An 18,544-nucleotide genomic window follows, 5' to 3' on the forward strand; every position below is an offset into this window, starting at 1 on the left:
TTGGACAATTTATGGCCATGATGGGTGGTCCGGAGACTCTGGGAGATGTGAAAGGAGGTTGTTGAATCCCCTGTGATGGAAAAGTCTTGGTGGGAGGGACACTAATGGGAATGTGGTGTTGGAAGCTGGACAGATTCTAGAGGATTTTGTTGGAGGGGGCCCCAACCAAGGTGGGCTGATTTGCAAGTCGCAACATAAATGAGGTTAAGTAAAATCTGTAGATGAGGAACATGTTGCCTCCAGAACCCCCAAAAGATCTAAAAGAGTTGTGGGTGCTGATAGGGACACTGATTATTTCTGAAGCTTCAAGGATGGAGCAGTCCTTGGTTTACAAAACATTTTTGGCAACTTAACAGAAGTGGCAGGGCCTTGCACTACATTTGGGGGCAATGGCCCATTCCCTTTGGTGAGCTGCTTTGTATCTGTATGTCCTGAATAAGTGACACACAAATGAATGCCAATTAAATCACCTTGGAGGAGGATGTCATCAATGTAATGTCACATCTGTGCTCCCAGAGGAAGGTGGATGCAGTCAAGACTGTATGTGACAGTGAGGCTGCTGAGGCACCCTGTGGGCATCCTAGTAAAGATATATCATGTTCCTTCAGAGGTGAAGGCAAACTGTGGCTGAAAGGCTGTGGACGCCATTGTCTAGCTGTCCTGTTCACAGTGCCAACTCCAACTTTTACCATCACCTGCACGGTGGATGGACCCCACCCAAAAGTTGGTTCAGATGTCAAGACTGACAATGCCACACATACCAAGAGGGCATGAGATGGTTTATTACTCACGTAACTGAGGTGAGCAGGGCAGGGTTCCTTGGGGAGGCCCAAAGTGGCTTAAGGAATGATGGAAGGGCACTGAACTGGGTGTTTGCTGTGCCTGGGATGAGGCTGCAGTACATACTGCACATTTCCTGTTGAGTGGGACTTGAATGGTTTGAAATCTGCTGGCACCAAGGGGATGGCACTCAGGCTTCTCTCTCAGCCCGTTTCCCAAGAAACATTTCCAAGGACATCATCAAAGTCAAAAGAAAGAAATTGTGGCTGACCATTTGTTTCCCAGACTTTCTCTTTGGAAATGTGACATTCCAAAATCAAAACTCTCAGGCTGCGGATAGCAGGCCCCTAAATGTGGTCAATTCTGCCCAGACACTGGGTATGGACAAGGGTCCAGTAGAGCTTGACACTCACTCCTCCTTCCTGTCTCCAGACTCCCACAGCCATGCCTCAGCCCCAGGGGTCTCCCAACAGTGTGGAGGCCAGGGGAAGGAGCAAAAGGAGTTGATGAGGGAGTGATACAGAGAACATGCTTGCCCCTAGAGCCTCTTCTCCACACAGCAATGGCCCTGTTAAAATGTAAGTCATCCAAATCCTCCAACATCTCCTTTCACCCAGAGTAAAAGCCGAAGTCCTTGTCATGGCCATGAGGACTTTTGTGATATGGCCCATTACTACCTATCCCATCTGCTTCTCCCTCTGCTCACTCAACTCCTAGCCATACTGAACTCCAATGATTCTTGAACACTCTAGACCTGTTCTGCTCAGGGCTTTTGTACTGTGTGAATGGAAAAACAAAAGTTGTTTTTCCCAGTTATTGCCTAGGCATTTTACTGTATGATAACCCTATTATCAGAGTCTGGGCATTTAGATAAGAACGTGAATTCAGTGCTCACCACCCTAACCACTTCCTAAGTAACAGGCGCCTGCTACCCTGTTCTCTTATTTCTTGCTTGCTCATGACCTGGGATGATGGACTGCCCTCCATCATTGTGCTCCCTTGCTTCTGGGATGTGTGTGTAGCAAATCTTGTGACTTTACTTCCTTTGTGTAAGTGTACTGAAACTGTGCCTTCAATCAAAAAAGACTCTGGGTTTTCACTTTCCCAAAGCAGGAGCTTGGATAACGAGAGAGCTACCTGCCAACCCGTGTGGGTGGCTTGTGAGTCCCACCTCAGCCAGTCATAATCTGCACATTCCTAATACCCCAGATCTGGCTTCCCAACAAAACCAGCTATTCTTGCTGTCAACCCCACTCCCCCATTTTCACTGGTCATTTTCTCATTTGCTTCAAGTTGTCACTCAAAGGGCATTGTGGCAAGGCCTGCTCTGACAGCCCCCATTTAAAACAGAATCTGCCAAAACACCCACACCTTGTTTCCTGCTTTCCTTTCACCTCATGACAACCATGACCATTAGGCCATTTTTCTCTACCCACTGACCTCAAGGACAGACTTGTTTCTTGCCGTGTCCCTATGAATGGCATGTAGTCTCTCACAAGTATTCACTGGGGGCTGGGGGTGGGGTTGTGGAATCCAGGCTGGACAATGGGGAATGTGAAGCCAGAAAGGATTGCCTGACGGTGAGACAGAATGAGGGTTAACAGATGGAGGTCTCCATGGAGTGGAAAGATGAGCAAATGAGGATAACAGAGCAAGGCTGTCACCAAACTGCAAGTGTGACAGTTTGTTATCTAGCGTATTGCCTTGGGAAAGCAGGGCTGAAGTGGAGGGGAGTGAGTGAGTAGTGATGGGCTACCCTGATGGCCTCTGAGAGAAGGGTAGGCAGCCCACTGTAGCCCAAGCCCATGGAACCAACCTGTGCACCCTTGATCCAACTTTCACATACTTCTCTCTTCAAACCTCTCCCTCCTCATTTGCAACTGATGACTCTGCCTCTACATCCTTGAAAGCAGAGAAGCCAAGCCCTTATCTTCCTACCTCAACTGCAAACCTGACTACATCTGCCCATTAATGCCTTTCCTCCTGAACCATGAGGGAAGTGCTTCTCCGTCCACCCATCCTAGGATACTCCTAAATTGAGACCTGGTGGCTGGCACCCAGGGGCCTCTCTCGTGGCAGATGTGTTGCTTCTGGGCCAACTCCCCCTGCTCACGGAGAAGGGCACAGCTCTGGGAAACTGAGGAGGCCGGTCCCCACCTACTGGGGGCACTCACAGGTCCTCCATAAATGTCTGGTGATGAATGGGCCTGGGAGAAAACAACCTGGGAACTTGTGGGGAGAACAGGAGGGGCATGGAGAGGGCAGGCCTCTGTGGGGCCGACAGCCAGGACCATAAGGCACAGAGCTGGGAAGTTGGGAAACACCTGCATGTGTACTTGTGCAGCAACCCTGAGTGGAACTGTAAGCAGAAAGCATGACCTCAGACTCAGGCACAAGGGCAAGGGGGGCGAAGGGGTCCTGCATCCAGTGACTGTATGGGAGGGTCAGTGGTGATGACTACACACCACTTCTGGGAAGGATGACTATAATTCAAACTGAAAAGCTCAACCTGATATATGTAAACAGAGTATCATTATAACTATAGAAAAGAACTATGAATAATTACCAAATAAAAGAATTACTGTTGTTATTTTGAACCAAATGTCAGTTTACTTTTTTGGTTCTGTTTGATTATAGTAATAAACTCTATTCATGAATATGCACCTTCTATCATCCTTTTCCTCCTAATAAATGTGGCAGTCTGATAACAAAATGTATAAACAAAACAAACAAGAAACAAGAGGTCACAGGAGGCTGGAATGATGACAGGGGAAGGAGGGTTGAGGTTTTTTGGACAGTGGGATATGGGTTTACAGGGCAGCAAGTGAGCCTGGCTTCAAGTCTGGGAAGTGGGTGAGGCTGGGACATGGCCAGAGGAGTCGGGAATGGAGCTCTGTTTCACTCCCTAGCATGGATCAGCTGGTGTTTGACCAACTTGGACCGCTGGCTGAAGGCTTTCCCACAAGCAGAGCAGTCGTAAGGCTTCACGCCGGTGTGGATCCTCTGGTGCTGGATGAGGACCGAACGCTGACTGAAGGCTTTCCCACACTCACTGCACTTATATGGCCTTTCGCCAGTGTGGATTATCTGATGTTGAATAAGGTGTGAACTCTGGCTGAAGCCCTTACCACATTCGACACATGTGTATGGCTTCTCACCAGTGTGAACTTTCTGGTGGTGGATAAGGTTTGAGCTTCGGTTGAAGGCTTTACCACACTGGTTACATTCATGAGGTTTCAATCCATTATGGATTCTCTGATGCTGAATGAGAGTTGAACTCTGGCTGAAGGTTTTTCCACATTCGGTACATTCATAGGGTTTCTCCCCAGTGTGAACGCGCTGGTGAAGGATAAGGTTGGAGCTCCGACCAAATGTTTTTCCACATTCCCGACACTCATAGGGTTTGTCACCCGTGTGCACACCCTGATGCTGAATGAGAGCCGAACTGTGGCTGAAGGCCTTCCCACAGATGCTACATTCATAGGGCTTCTCTCCTGTGTGGATTATTTGGTGCTTTCTGAGCACTGAGCTGTAACTAAAGGCTTTTCCACACACATTACACACATGAGGTTTTTCTCCAGTGTGAATTCTTCGATGCTGAATGAGGCTTGAACTCTGACTGAAGGCCTTCCCGCAGTCACTGCACTTATAGGGTTTCTCTCCAGTGTGAACCCTGTGATGCTTAATGAGGTTGGAAACCCGGCTGAATGGTTTGCCACACTCATTACACTCATAAGGTCTCTCTCCAGTGTGAACTCTCTGATGCTTCCTCAGGTGTGAGCTCTGGCTGAATGCTTTCCCACACTCATTACACTGGAAAGGCTTCTCACCTGTATGAATCCTATGGTGTTTAATGAGATTTGAGCTCCGCCTAAAGGCCTTCCCACATTCGTTGCACACATACGGCTTCTCTCCAGAATGAATTCTTTGATGCTGGATGAGGTTTGAGCTCCGCCTAAATGCCTTCCCACATTCACTGCATTCATAGGGTTTCTCACTCATGTGAGACTTCTGGTGCTTTTTAAGGCTTGAGTTCTGGCTGAAGGCTTTTCCACATTCATTGCATACATAAGGCTTCTCACCACTGTGGTTAATCTGATGCCTAATGAGGTTAGAATGCACACTGAAGGTTTTCCTGCACTCGCTGCACTGGTAGGGTTTTACACTCACATGAGACCTCTGATGACTTTTAAGAAATGAATTCTGACTGAAGGATTTTCCACATTCATTGCATATGAAGGACTTCTGTCCAGCATGGATTATCTGATGCTGGATAAGATCAGGGTTTCCTCTGAAGGTTTTCCCACAATCATTACATATGAGTGGGCTTTCGGCTACGTGAAGCCCTTCATGGCTAGTTAACTCCACACTGTGTTGGAAGCTGTGGTCACACATGTCATACATATGTGTTCTCTCTTCTGTAGGAATTCCCTGAGATGCCATTGGGTTTGGGCTCAGACTGAAGCTTCTCACAAAGTCATTACAGTCTAGCCCTTTCTCTAAGGTGCTGCTAAGGAGCACTGCCACTGGTGTGAAGCCCCGCTCCTGGTAGTGGGACTGCACCCCTTTCTCATTGTCAGGGGCTGCCCAATCTCCCTCCAGGACATCCTCACAGAGTTCTCCAAGCTCAGAAGCCTGGGAAAAATCACTGGTATAGTTTTCTGATACTTCTGCCTGTGATTCCAAATCCTCACAAACTTCTCTCTTCTGAAGAAACTCCTTGTCCTCAGTCCTGGTGTCCCAATCTGAAATAACAAACACAGTCACTTGGAAGGAAACAGGAAAATACAGATGACACATCTGGGAACGTGGGACCGGGGGCCACAGAGGGGGCTGGGATGGCTTTGAGGGGACCAGGCTGCAGGGCATTCAACCTACAAGACTGACCCTCACTCCCCTGACCCATATCTCAGGAAATCACCTGTAGTCTCCCTGCTGGCTCAGGCCAAAATCCTGCCCCTCAACTGTCCCTTTCCTGTCTCACAGCAGGTCATCAGCAAGTCTTGTGAGCTCTACCCTGGAGCGCCTCAAATGCAGGCACTCACCATTCCCACCATTACATGCCTTATGCTATATTGTTAAACACTCTACCGTTTTTTCTTTCCCACAATGTTTCTTGGGCCAGTATTTGTTTTCTTAGCACCAACTAATGGCATTCAGGCTTTGCCTCAGAAGTCACCAGTACAGAGAGGCAGGCTCTCTGCTGGCAGGTGCAGAGGGACCTGTTCCATTCAGAGAAGCAAGGGTGGTTCTGATTGCATAGTAGGCTAAGAACTGCAGTAGGGACTTGCCTAAAATATCAGATTCTGTCCCGTCAACAAAGAGGCCTTCAGAGACTGAGCCCTGTCCTGCAAAAGCAACGCTTACCCCCTAAAAGCTGCAATTCTAACCGGCATTAGCTGGACAATTCTGTGCCCTGGTACAATGTTTTAAGCTGCTGTGTCCATCTTTCTGAAGGCAGAAATGTGCACAACGTTCCTCATCACACTAGAAAGGCTCTGCCTGGGTGGCTCAGTCTGTTAAGCATTCGACTCTTGACTTCAGCCCAGGTAATGATCTCACGGTTCGGGCTTTGTGCTGACAGCTTGGAGCCTACTTCTCTAGTAGATATGAAGTGGTAATCTTGTTGTGGTTTTGATTTGTATTTCTTAAATGACTGAATACATTTAAGCATCTTTTCTTTTCATATGTTTTTTGGCCATTTGCATGTTTTCTTTTGGGAAGTGTTTATTCAAGTTCTTTGCCCATTTTAAAATTGGGTTGTCTTTTATTGTTGAGTTGTAAGAGTTCTTTTTTTTTTTAAATACATTTTAGGACTTTATTATTTTCAAAATGTTTATTCATTTTGAGAGAGAGAGAGAGAGAGAGAGAGAGAGAGAGAGAGAGAGAGAATGAATCCCAAGCAGGCTCCATGCCATCAGCACTGAGCCTAACATGTGGCTCAATCTCACAAACCATGAGATCATGACCTGAGCCAAAATCAAGACTCAGATGCTTAACTGACTGAGCCACCCAGGCACTCCGAGTTGTAGTTCTTTATATATTCTGGGTACTAGACCCTATCAGAAATACACTTGGCACAGAATTTTCACCCATTCTGTAGGATATCTTTTTACTTTCTTGATAATGTCCTGTTTTGTTTTGTTTTGTTTTTAATTTTATTTTAGAGAGAATGCATGAGCGGGGGAGATGGGAAGAGGGAGAGAGAGAATCTTAAGCAGGCTCCATGTTGATCTCATGACTCTGGGATCATGGCCTGATCTGAAAGTAAGAGTCAGATGTTCAATTGATTAAGCCACCCAGGCCTCCCAATAATGTCCTCTGATACCCAAAAGTTCTAAGTTATGATACAGTCCAACTTACCCATCTTTTTCTCTTACTGCTCATGCTTTGGTGTCATATTTAAGAATCTATTGCCAAACCCAAGGTCGTAAAAATTTACCTGTTTTCTTGTAAGAGTTTTATGACTTTATTACTTATATTTAGGTTGGCGGGACATTTTAAGTTAATTTTTGTATACAGTATGAAGTAGGGGTCCCAGTTTATTCTTTTGCATGTGGATATCCACTTGTCCCAGCATCTTTTGTTGAAGAGTTATCTTTTCTCCCTGAATGGTCTTGGCATCCATGTTGAAAATCAATTTGTCATAGATGTCTGGGTTTATTTCTAGGCTCTCAATTCTATTCCATTGACCAAAATGTTTTGATTACTGCAGCTTTGTAGTAATTTTAGAAACTAGTAAGTATGAGTTCTCTCACTTTGTTCTCCCTTTTCAAGCTTGTTTTGACTGTTTAGGGCCTTTTGTAATTCTATCTGAATTTGAGGACTATTCAATTACTGCAAAAAAAAGGCCATTGGAATTTTGCTAGGATTTGTACTGAATTTGTAGATTGCTCTGGATAGCATGGACATTTTAACACTGTTAAGTCCAATTCAAGGACTTGATGTCTTTCTAATTATTTAGGTATCTGTTAATTTTTGTCAAGGCTTTGTAATTCTCAATACACAAGTCTCTCACTTCCTTGGTTAAATTTATTTGTAGGTATTTTTTTTTCTTTTGATGCTTTAAATGATGCTAGCTGTGGGTACTTCACGAATGAATGCCTTTTTACATGTTGAGGAGGTTCCCCTGTATTGAGTTTTCTGTTTTTTTTTTTTTTTTTTAAATCACAGAGTGTTTATTTGTCAAATACTTTTTCTGCATCGAGATGATTACATTCTATTAGTTCTATTCATTCTATTAATGTGGTAAGTGACATTGGTTTTGTTATGTTAAACTACCTTTAAACATTTTTTAAAAGTTCATTTATTTTTGAGAGAAAGAGAGAGTGGGGGAGGAGCAGAGAGGGAGAGGATGAGAATCCCAAGCTGGCTCTGTGCTGTCAGCATGGAGCCTAGCACAGGGCTCAATCCCACAAACCGTGAGATCTTGACCTGAGCCAAAATCAAGAGTTGGACACTTAAATGACTGAGCCACCCAGGTGCCCCATGTTAAACTACCTTTGTATTCATTCCTGGGTTACATCCCACTTGGTCATGGGATGTATTCTTGAGTCACTCGGGTAATTTTTTTTGTTTTTGTTTTTAGGAATTTTTTTCATTGAGGCTATATAATTTGTTGGTGTAGAACTGTTAACAGTCTTCTTTTATACTCCTGTTTTGTAAGATTGGTAATAATGTACATTTCTGAATTTTTAAATTTTTGTGTCAGAGGTTTGTCGATTTTAATCTTTTTAAAAAACCCAACTTTTGATTTTGTTGAATCTCTACTGTTTTCTACTTTCTATTTCATTCATCTGTGCTCTAATGTTTATTATTTCCTTCCTTCTGTTACCTTTGGGTTTAGTTTCCTCCCTTTTTTTTTTTTTTTTTTTTTTTTTTTTTTTTTTGTAGTTCCTTAAGATATCAAATTAGGTTACTGCTATAAATTTCCCCTTTGGCACTACCTTCCTTGCATACCGTAACTTTTTGTTTGTTTTGTCTGCAGACATTTTTCAATTTCCTTTGATTTCTTCTTTGACCCCCTGGTTAAGAGTATGTTGTTTTATTTCTACATATTTGTGAATTTTTCAATTTTCCTGCTGTTATTGACTGGAAATAATACTTTACATGACTTCAACTGTTTTCAACTTATTAAAATTTATTTTTGGCCCTAACATATATGGTCTATGTTGGAGAATGTCCATATACACTTGAGAAGAGTATGTGCACTTTTGGGTGGTGTGTACATATATGTCTGTTAGGTCTGATTGATTTATTGTGTTGTTCAAGCACCCTATTTCATTATTGATCTTCTGTCTAGATGTTCTATCCATTTTTGGAAATGAGGTACTAAAGTCTCCAACTATTAATGTAGAACTATCCATTTCTCCCTTCAAATGTATATTTGCTTCATATATTTGGGAGTTCTCTTTTTGCATGTAGAAGTTTATAACATATCTTCCTGATGAATTGATTTCTTTTATCCAAACATAAGTTCCTTCTTTTCTCTTACAGGTTTTAACTTAGTTTATTTTGTGTGGTATTATAGCATAGCTCTCTTTTGGTTACTATTTATTTGCATGTAATATCTTTTTTCACCTTTCACCTTAAACTTATTTGTGTCTTTGGATCTAAAGTAAGCCTCTTGTAAACATTATAGTTGGATCATGCTTTTTCATCCACTGTGTTAATATCAGCCTTTGGAGAGCTTAAACCATTTATAATTAAAATAATTACTGATAAGGAAGGATGTACTTCATTTTGCTATTTATTTTTGGTATCTCACCTTTTTTTGTACCTTGTTTCCTCTATTATTGTCTTCTTTTGGGTTATTTTTTGTAGTGTACCATCTTAATTTTCTTCTTTCTTCCTTTTATGTATATTTTAAAGATATTTTCTTAGTGGTACAATGGGGATTGTACAATGGGGACAATTAACATCCTAATATCCTGAAGCAATGTAGCATGGTCCCCCCTTCCCAGCTGTCTTAGTTTTTTTTCCTCCAGCTTTACTGAAACATAACTGACATACATCATCATATAAGTTTAATCACAATGTGATTATTTGTACACTGATACATGTACACTGTAAAATGATTACCATCATAAAGTTAGTTAACACATCCGTCACTTTACACAGTTATCTTTTTTTTTTTTTTAAGTGATCTCTATTCCCAATGTGGGGCTTGAACTCATGACCCTGAATTGAAGAGTCAGATGCTCTACTGACTGAGCCAGCCAGGCAACCCCTTTTATTGTGATAAGAACTTTTAAGGTCTACTCTCTTAGCAATTTTCAAATATAGAATATAGTTAATTACAGTCACCATGCTGTACATAATATCCCCAGAATATAACCATCAAGTATGAACTGATATCAACTTAGCCACAACAGCATACAAAAACTCTGCTCTTATACACCTCTGTTCCCTACTTTCATGTTGTCAGAAATGTATCTTTATACGTTGTGTTTAATAACACAGATTTATAATTATTTTTACAAATTTGTCTTTTAAATCATTTAGGAAATAAAAGTAGAGTTATAAACCAAAAATACAATAATAGTAGTTTTTATAATTACCTATATAGTTACCTTTACCAGAGATTTTTATTTATTTATATAGCTTTTAGTCCCTACCCAGTGTCCTTTCATCTTAACCTGTAGGACCTTTAGCATTTCTTATAGGGCAGGTCCACTGGTAATAAACACCCTTAGCTTTTATCTGGAAATACCCGAGAATATCATTTTTTAAAGGGTAAATTTGCCAGATAAGGAATTCTTGGTTGACAGTTTTTTTCTGTCTCTCAGCGCTTTAAATAGGTCATCCCACTGCCTTCCAACCTCCACGGGCTCTGATAAGAAACTGGCTACTACTCTTATTCAGGATCTCTTATAAGGGACGGGTCACTTTTTTTTTGTTGTTTTCAAGATTCTGTCTTTTGACAATATGATTATGAGTCTTTGTGTGAATCTCTTCAAATTTATCCTAGTTGGGAGTTTGTTGAACTTTTTGAATGTATATAGTCATATCTTTCATCAAATTTGAGACATTTTGGCCATTAATTCTTCATATATTCTTTCTGCCCCTTTCTCTCTTTTTTCCATAATATGTTGGTTTGACTGATGGTATTCCATAGGTCTATTAGGCCATGTTCACTTTTTTTCAACCTTTAGTCTTCCTGCTCCTCAGACTGAATAATTTCAACGGTTACACCATCAAGTTTGCTGATTCTTCAGGTTTGTCTGCTCAAATCTGCTGTTGAAACCCTCTAGTGAATCCATTTGTTATTGTACCTTTCAACTCTAGAATTTCTGTTGTTTCTTTTTAGAATTATGTAACTATATATTGTATAATTATATAAATCTAAAACCTCTAGGTATTTTATTTGCACATTGTTTTTCTGGTTTCTCTTAGTTACATGAGCACATTAAAGATAGTTGGTTTACAGTCTGTCAAGTATCTGTGCTTTTTTAGGGACACTTTCTGCCACTTAATTTTTTTTCCTTTGAAGGGCGAGCCTTATTTTCCTTTTTCTTTGTATTCTTTGTAATTTTTTGTTAAAAGCTGGACATTTGAATATTTATTGTGATAACTCTGTAAATCAGTCTCTCCCTCCTCCAGGGTTTGCTGTTCCTGATTGTTGAAGGCTACAATCATCTGTTGATCTAGTGACTTTTCAAACAAGTTTTGCAAACTAAAACAAGTCTGTCATGTGAGGTCACTGAGGCCTCTGTTTCTTTAGCTTGTGTTCAGCTAGTCTTTTGACAGAGATTTCCTTGAATGCTAACAGTAAAAGAAAAGTAATACCACTCTCCCATTTTTTATGCTGGGGTACTATTTGAATACTATATATAACTATCTTAGCTTTCTGCTTTTACTGAACTTAGAGATGATCCAGAGGTGAAGTTATGATCTTCAGAGGTCTTTTCAGAGCACATTTCCTGTCCTGGGCATGTATGTGGCTTTCTACATTCCCTGATATACTGGGTGCTTTTGAAAGTCCTCATTTCCCCAGCTTTTCCTCCTAGGCTTTAGGTGGTTGACTGTACTGTTAAGCGATATCCTAGGTGGTTGGGGAAGGTAGTTCCCCTTAGAATGTTTTTGAATCCACTACTTTTCTGCCCTGAGTAAGTTCTGAGTTAGGCAAAACAGAGACAAGCACTTTGCATCAATACTTTATACTACCCCATATAGCTTAGGACAAACAAAATAATTTCTAAATAGGTCTTTTTTGCTCCCTTTGGAATCAGGGACCATGATCACACACTGGGAACATAAGCTGCTCACTTTAAGACTGTTACTGAGCCAGGGGATTTATGGGGACATGAGCAAGTAAAAACACCACAGAGCTTTCCTATCATTTTTAAGTTGCCTTTTTCTTGATTTGGCATTTACTTGGTTGCTGTAAACCTATTTTCTAGATTCCTGAAGAAGTTGGTCCTGGCAGTTTCTGCTTGTTTTTGTGGAGGACTGGGTATTTGGAACCACCTACTCCACCATTTAGTTCCACAAGTAGCTTTTTATTTTTTTAAATGTTTGTTTATTTAGAGAGAGTGAGCAGGGGAGGGGCAGAGAGAGAGGAAGAGAGAATCCCAAGCAGGACTCCACGCTGTCAGCACAGAGCCCAACATGTGGCTCAATCCCATGAACCATGAGATCATGACCTAAGCCAAAATCAAGGGTCAGATGCTTAACCGACTGAGCCACCGAGGCTCCCCTCCCCCCACAGTGGCTTTTAAAACATGCGCCTAGGTGGCTCAGTCAGTTATGCGACTGACTTGGGCTCAGGTCATGATCTTGTGGTTTGTGAGCTGGAGTTCCATATTGGGCTCTGTGCTGACAGCTCAGAGCCTGGAGTCTGCTTCAGATTCTTTCCTTGATCCTTCTCTCTCTTCCCCTACCCTGCTCATACTCTCTTTCTCAAAAAAAAATAAAAACACTAAAAAAAATTTAAAACATAAGCTACCATCAATCTGTTCTTTTTTAATGGAGCAGGGCTTGGCCTCTCTCACCATTCTCTGCCTAGCATACCCTTAACCACTCGGTTCACATTCTGCCTCTGTGTGGGACAGTCAGCAGACCTGTCTCTCAGGGCTACTTCTACTTCCTGGGACCTCATCATGTCTCTCATCCCCTAACACTCTCCTGCTCCAAAACACCCAGGACTGCCTTGTACCACCTCTGCTTGTTGGGGAAGGTCACTGAGAGGATGCGACCACTGGTTGACTTACGAGCTGGATCCAGGCAATTGGAGGCCCCTCATCTTCTCACTTGTCCTTGGATGTACATACTGCTTGCCTTCCCTGCTCCCAGAAGCTGCCCCAAGGACAGAGCCTTGAGACAGTGATATGGTGCTGAGACCATCTGGACAGTACATAGGACTAAACCCAGTTAAGGCCACTATATCAACTTTTAAGATTTGGCAGGCAGGTGGTGGGATTTACTTGTATTGCAGCCACTCATGACAAGCTTCTTAAGTAAGTTCTCTTGCTTATTAAACTGCCACCTACCAATCGGGGTGGCCTGCCTTGTTATTCAGCTTCTCCTTCCCCTCCATGTATAGGGGCCAGTTTATTTTAAAAAAAAAAATTTTTTTTTTCAACGTTTATTTATTTTTGGGACAGAGAGAGACAGAGCATGAACGGGGGAGGGGCCGAGAGAGAGGGAGACACAGAATCGGAAACAGGCTCCAGGCTCTGAGCCATCAGCCCAGAGCCTGACGCGGGGCTCGAACTCGCGGACCGCGAGATCGTGACCTGGCTGAAGTCGGACGCTTAACCGACTGCGCCACCCAGGCGCCCCGATAGGGGCCAGTTTAAGTTATACCCAGGAAGTTAGTTGTCAAGGTTTGTCAACCAACACTGCCATTATCCCAACCTTCCCTGGTCATACAGAGTCTGTACATTGCCCGGATGTCCTGAGAATAACCATAGGTCCCTGTATTTAAGAGTGCCTTTTGTAAAATAGCCAACATCAGATCCCGGTAAGGAAAGTGAACACTACTATCCACCCTAATCACTGCTGAGAGGTCCATGAAAAAGGCAAGCTAGTTGAGGGCTCTTTGGAAAAGGACTCTAGCAGTGTTCTGAAGTGGATGAGAGTGGCTGAGCAGTGTGAACACAGCCAGAAGGGAGCAGGACGAAAGCCTGAATTAGGGCAGTACCTGAATCAGGTAGGGCAGTAACTGAATCAGGCAGTACCTACCTGCCTGAATGCAGACAACCGTCATTAGCCTGGAAGTTGGGCTGGGCAGGCCTCAGCTGGTGACCATCATACCACACCCCTCTAGGTCAGGTGGGGGAAACATGTGTCCTGCTCTGGCACCAAGACAGCCTGGGGCCAGGCCAAATTCCGTTCTGATCTCTAGCCTTGGTCCTCAAGTCCACGAGGCACCCTATCCCTAATGATGACATGGTTGCCTTCTAGGGGTAAGCACAGGGTGACATGGATAAAGTCCCTCTAGAATGAGGGCACCAGTGGGGGACTTGCTCCCAGTACCTGGCCGCTGCTGGTGAGAAGGGGTGGTTCCTGGCTCAGTGTAGTCACAGCAGTGGGGATCACGGAGTGTTGATCCAGGGTGGGTCACAGCAGGAGCATCACTCACACACGCCTGGGCTGCAGGGATCCAAGGGGATGGTCTAGGAACTGAGGGCTCCATTTCTGCCTCTTCAGAGCGCGCTCTGAGGCTGGGCATGGCTGGGACCTGGAGACCAACAAGGGTGTAGGTGAATGTGCAGGGGGCCTAGCTCCAGGGATCCATCCTCCCACCAGGTAGGGGTGTCTTTTTCTACTCCTATAGACTGAGACCAGAGGAGGGCCTGCTGCTAGGTCTCAGGAAGGGGTAAGATGCTGACCCCAGGGCAAGGTGAGCACAGTGTCCCCTAGAAGGGATCCTGCCATGATAGAATAGTCCCACAAAACCTGCGCCCACCATGGGCCCACCCCTGATTCCTGACACAATGTCCTGAAGGTGGACCATCTGATCCATTCATGGCGGACCACCATGGTATCTGAGTTGTGTCCTCCTGGCAGCATCCACAGTGGGTATCCCTGTCTTCCCACTCTACCAGTGGCTCCCTCCCAGGCTTCTCCTTATCTCCCTCTTCATGTTCTTACCCCAGGGTTCACTTTTGAACCTATACCAATTTCTTTGATTAAGGAAGGCATCAAGACCCTTATGTGAAGATTCCCAAGCTTGGGCTCATCTCCAGCTCTAAATGCTCCTTCTGAGAAGATAAAATATTCTCAACGACACATGATGGGTCCGAGTTAGTGATTTCCCCCACCGCTCCCACTGCCCTGTCTCTTCAAATGCACCATGCTCTGCTCAGTGGCCCACACGTTTGTGGCAATACCCCTTGGCCCCTTATTCACACTGAACCATTGATAGATTATAATGACCCCTCTGTCCTTCAGAGACTGAGAAGACAAATCAGGAAATGCTGGCAGAAGCCCACTGTGGACACTACTTGCCTACTGGGTAGTGGGAAGTATCAGCCCTCCCAGTCGTGTTGTTTTGTTTTATAAGGCAAATGCCTGAATTAAGCTTTGATTGCTGAGGCATCCACTGCAAAGAGGCATCGATTTCAAAGATGGTTATTGGAGAATAAATGCATTGCCAGCCACTGGACTAGATAAAAAGCCTGGCTGTCTGCCCTGACTGAGCCTCCTTTTAGCAATCTTGGTTGATTCTGATAACTGGTCATTTGGGTCACTCGTCATTTTTCTCTTCCTGAACTTTAAATTCCCACTCTTATGTTTTAAATTCACCAATAAAGAGTAGCCTACAAAACCCTAGGTGTCCACCCTCAACTCCAATAAAAGCAGAAGCCTAGGCCCATGCACCTCTCTCTCTCATTACTTGCAACCTCACTGTGTGGCTCCAGGTGTGCTAATCTATAGGCCCTTGTTTTGAAAGTTTCCTGATGGTTTTTGTTGCAGGTAAGAACCCCAAGGGTTGATCCAACCAAATCATTGGTTTTTGACAGGCTGAGACCGCAGGAAACAGAGGAAGCAAGGAAGGAGCAGCACCCTGGGGCAAGGAGGCATTTAAACCAGGCCCAGGGAAAAGGGCTTAGGCAATGCCTGGTTAGAGACGTAGGAGAAGATGGGGCAAAGATGTGGACAGAGCTCAGAGGCAGGGTCATTGGGATAGAGACTATCAGGGCCCTTGGCTGCCTGAGTGGTGAGGCACCGGCCACATTTCTGTATTAGGACAGACAGAACTAACCTGACACTGGTGCTCAGGGGAATGGCACAGACAAGATTCAAAGCAGGGACAGCACTGACTTAAGGTGTCTGTCTATGCAGCAGCAGAACAGAGCAGATGCTGCTTCCATGGGGGGAACCTTCACTCTCCCTCTTCCAAGGGGAGACTCAGTCATTTGCAATATTCATTCAGTTCACTTTATTTTAAAGTTCATTTATTTTGAGAAAGAGAGTTTGCATGCAGGAGGGGCAGAGAGAGAGGGGGAGGGAGAGAGAGAATCCCAAGCAGGCTCCGCACTGTTAGCATGGAGCCTGATGTGGGGTTTGAACTCATGAACCCTGAGATCATGACTTGAGCTGAAATCAAGAGTTAGACGCTTAACTGACTGAGCCACCCAGGCGCCCCAGTTCATTTTATTTTAAAATTCTTGAAGGCGCACCTAGGTAGCACAGTTGGTTAAGCATCCTACTTTTGATCCAGGCTCAGGTCGTGATCTCACAGTTCCTGAGTTTGAACCCCGCACTGGCATCTCCTCTGATCGTGCAGAGCCTGTTTGGGATTCTGTCTCTCCTTCTCTCTACCCTCCCCTGCTTATGCATGTGTTTGCTCTTGCTTTCAAAATAAATAAATAAACTTAAAAAAATAAAATAAAATTCTTGAAATTATCATCACTGTCACTGAATGGAGGCACAATCATATGGCTCAAATATGAACAGGCAAAAAAGAACTTCCTGGCCAGCCACTGAGTTCCCCTTCCCAGTTGTTAATGTATCCTTCCAGAATAGTCTATGCTCATTTTACACCTTGTTTCTCTCACCTCAGTATATGTGGGAACTTGCCCAGGAGGCTATAAACCCAATCTATGGGGTCAATCTATGGTAAACAGAATGTCCCTCAACACCCACGTCCACATCCCACTCCCCAAACCTGTGGATATGATACACTACACAGCAAAAGAGACTTTGCAGAGAGAATTAGCTTGGTGGACCCAATCTAATTACATAAGCCATTGCTGGCTCTGAGATGCAAGGTCTCTGTGCAAAGATTGGGACCTCAAGAGCTAAGGACAGTCAGCAAGGAAACAGACACTTCAGTGCAATAACCCCAAAGGATTCGATTCTGCCAACAAGCCTGGAAGCAGATTCTCTCAGCTAAGAGCCCAACAGGGTGCTGAGCAGAGACAACTGGGAAAGACAAGCAGACAGCAGCCCACTGCAGGCATCCACAGGATGGACATGGCTCATCCCTCAGCCCCACTCACGTGGAGGAGAATAAATTCCTCTCTCCTCAGAGCTTCTTCGCCACCTGGAGAGTGAATCCATCACCCGAGGCCTCCAGGCGACAAGCGACAAGCTCACTTCTCATGCAGCTCAGTACAGTTCTGACGTTCGCACCCAAGTCCAGAGGCCTCTCCTGAACCCCACCCCCCATGCGCCAGACACCGCACACCTGCCCCGTCGCCTAAGCCAGCCTCGCCACGCAGCTTTGAGGCTGGCTCCCGGGCGGGTCAGGATCGGCCGTCCTGGGAACCCTCTGGAGGGCGCCCCTCAGGCCCGCTCCGGGGAGGGGCCTCCGAGGCCCCAACCCCGCCCAGGCCGAGCCGCCCGCCTGCCCCTCTTTCCACGACGCCCCGCCTAGACCACCCGTGGCCGGCACCCACCGCTGGGGTATCGGAGTCACGCGGGAGCGCGGTCCAAAACGTGGGGGTTTCGCCGGCTCGAACTCCCCACTCCGGGTAATCTCTCCCGGCACCGCCGCAGAAGTACTGCGGCTGGGCCCCGAGACGGACCCCGGAAGTCCCTCTCCCGACTTCCGGGCCAACGTCGTCGCTCTAGGCGGCCGGAGGCCAGAGCGACTTGGTGGTCCCGCCCCTGGTCCGGCGCGGAGGTGGAGCTCCCTAGCTTTCCTGCTTCAGAGTCGACCGAGCCACCAGTGCGGTGGCGACTAAACGTGAAAATACGACGGTTAGAAATGCAGAAGAATGAGCCGTGCCGCTGTAGCGAGACTTGGATGCCCAATTCCTGGAATCAGACTGCAGCTTGATGAAAACATGAGGGCGCACGTGGTAGAACTGAATCCCTGAATCAGTAAATGATGGGGCAGATAGATGGAAAAACTGAAATTCCTTACATAGATAATACACATTTAGTGGGAGTGTCCATGGAACATTTACAGAAGTTGATTATACACTTAGACATTAAGAATACGAGTTTTAAGGTATGTATTTGACAGGCAATTATCAAAGTTAGAAATATATAAAGTTGACTTAAAAAACGTAAGTATCGGAATTTACAAACAGCCTACATAACCTTTTAATAAAAAATGATACTAGCTAGAAAAGTACAGATAATGCATAAAGCAACGAAAAGCGAAACACTTAATTCTCAAACCTATGGGACCCAGTATAACGTGTAAAAGATATAAAATTCACTGAATGTTTTTCGGAGAAAAATATATAATGTATTGATAAAATAAAGGAAATTAAAAAAAAAAGGAAATTGTCAAGTTTTAATGTTTGTAGGCCCTGCATGGACTCTCATGGAAGCTATATTTTAACATCATAGTCATCAAAAC

At 44.5% G+C, this 18,544-nt stretch overlaps 1 protein-coding gene across 2 annotated transcripts; it reads right to left on the reverse strand.

Moving 5' to 3' along the window:
- Positions 1-762: 762 nt before the first annotated feature.
- Positions 763-17,757, reverse strand: ZNF16 (zinc finger protein 16). 2 transcript variants are annotated; one of them, XM_047842529.1, is made up of 3 exons: positions 17,631-17,757; positions 14,260-14,464; positions 763-5,525 (listed from the first exon to the last, which is right to left on the reverse strand). In XM_047842529.1, exons 2-3 carry the CDS (start codon positions 14,453-14,455, stop codon positions 3,679-3,681), a joined length of 2,043 nt encoding a protein of 680 aa, XP_047698485.1. In that variant the 5' UTR covers positions 14,456-14,464; positions 17,631-17,757; the 3' UTR covers positions 763-3,678. The 2 variants fall into 2 exon arrangements, with proteins under 2 accessions (XP_047698485.1, XP_047698484.1); XM_047842528.1 differs by lacking the exon at positions 17,631-17,757 and adding an exon at positions 17,232-17,581.
- Between the last annotated feature and the right edge of the window lie 787 nt (positions 17,758-18,544).

The sequence above is a fragment of the Prionailurus viverrinus genome, chromosome F2, assembly GCF_022837055.1.
Source record: "Prionailurus viverrinus isolate Anna chromosome F2, UM_Priviv_1.0, whole genome shotgun sequence".
Lineage (NCBI taxonomy): Eukaryota > Metazoa > Chordata > Mammalia > Carnivora > Felidae > Prionailurus > Prionailurus viverrinus.

Excerpts from the sequence above, each read along its gene's own strand:
- ZNF16 (XM_047842529.1), bottom strand. The coding sequence starts at position 14,455 with ATGCCCAGCCTCAGAGCGCGCTCTGAAGAGGCAGAAATGGAGCCCTCA. Across the intron at positions 5,526-14,259 it reads TTCTCACCAGCAGCGGCCAG|ATTGGGACACCAGGACTGAG; the intron begins GTACTGGGAGCA and ends TTGTTATTTCAG.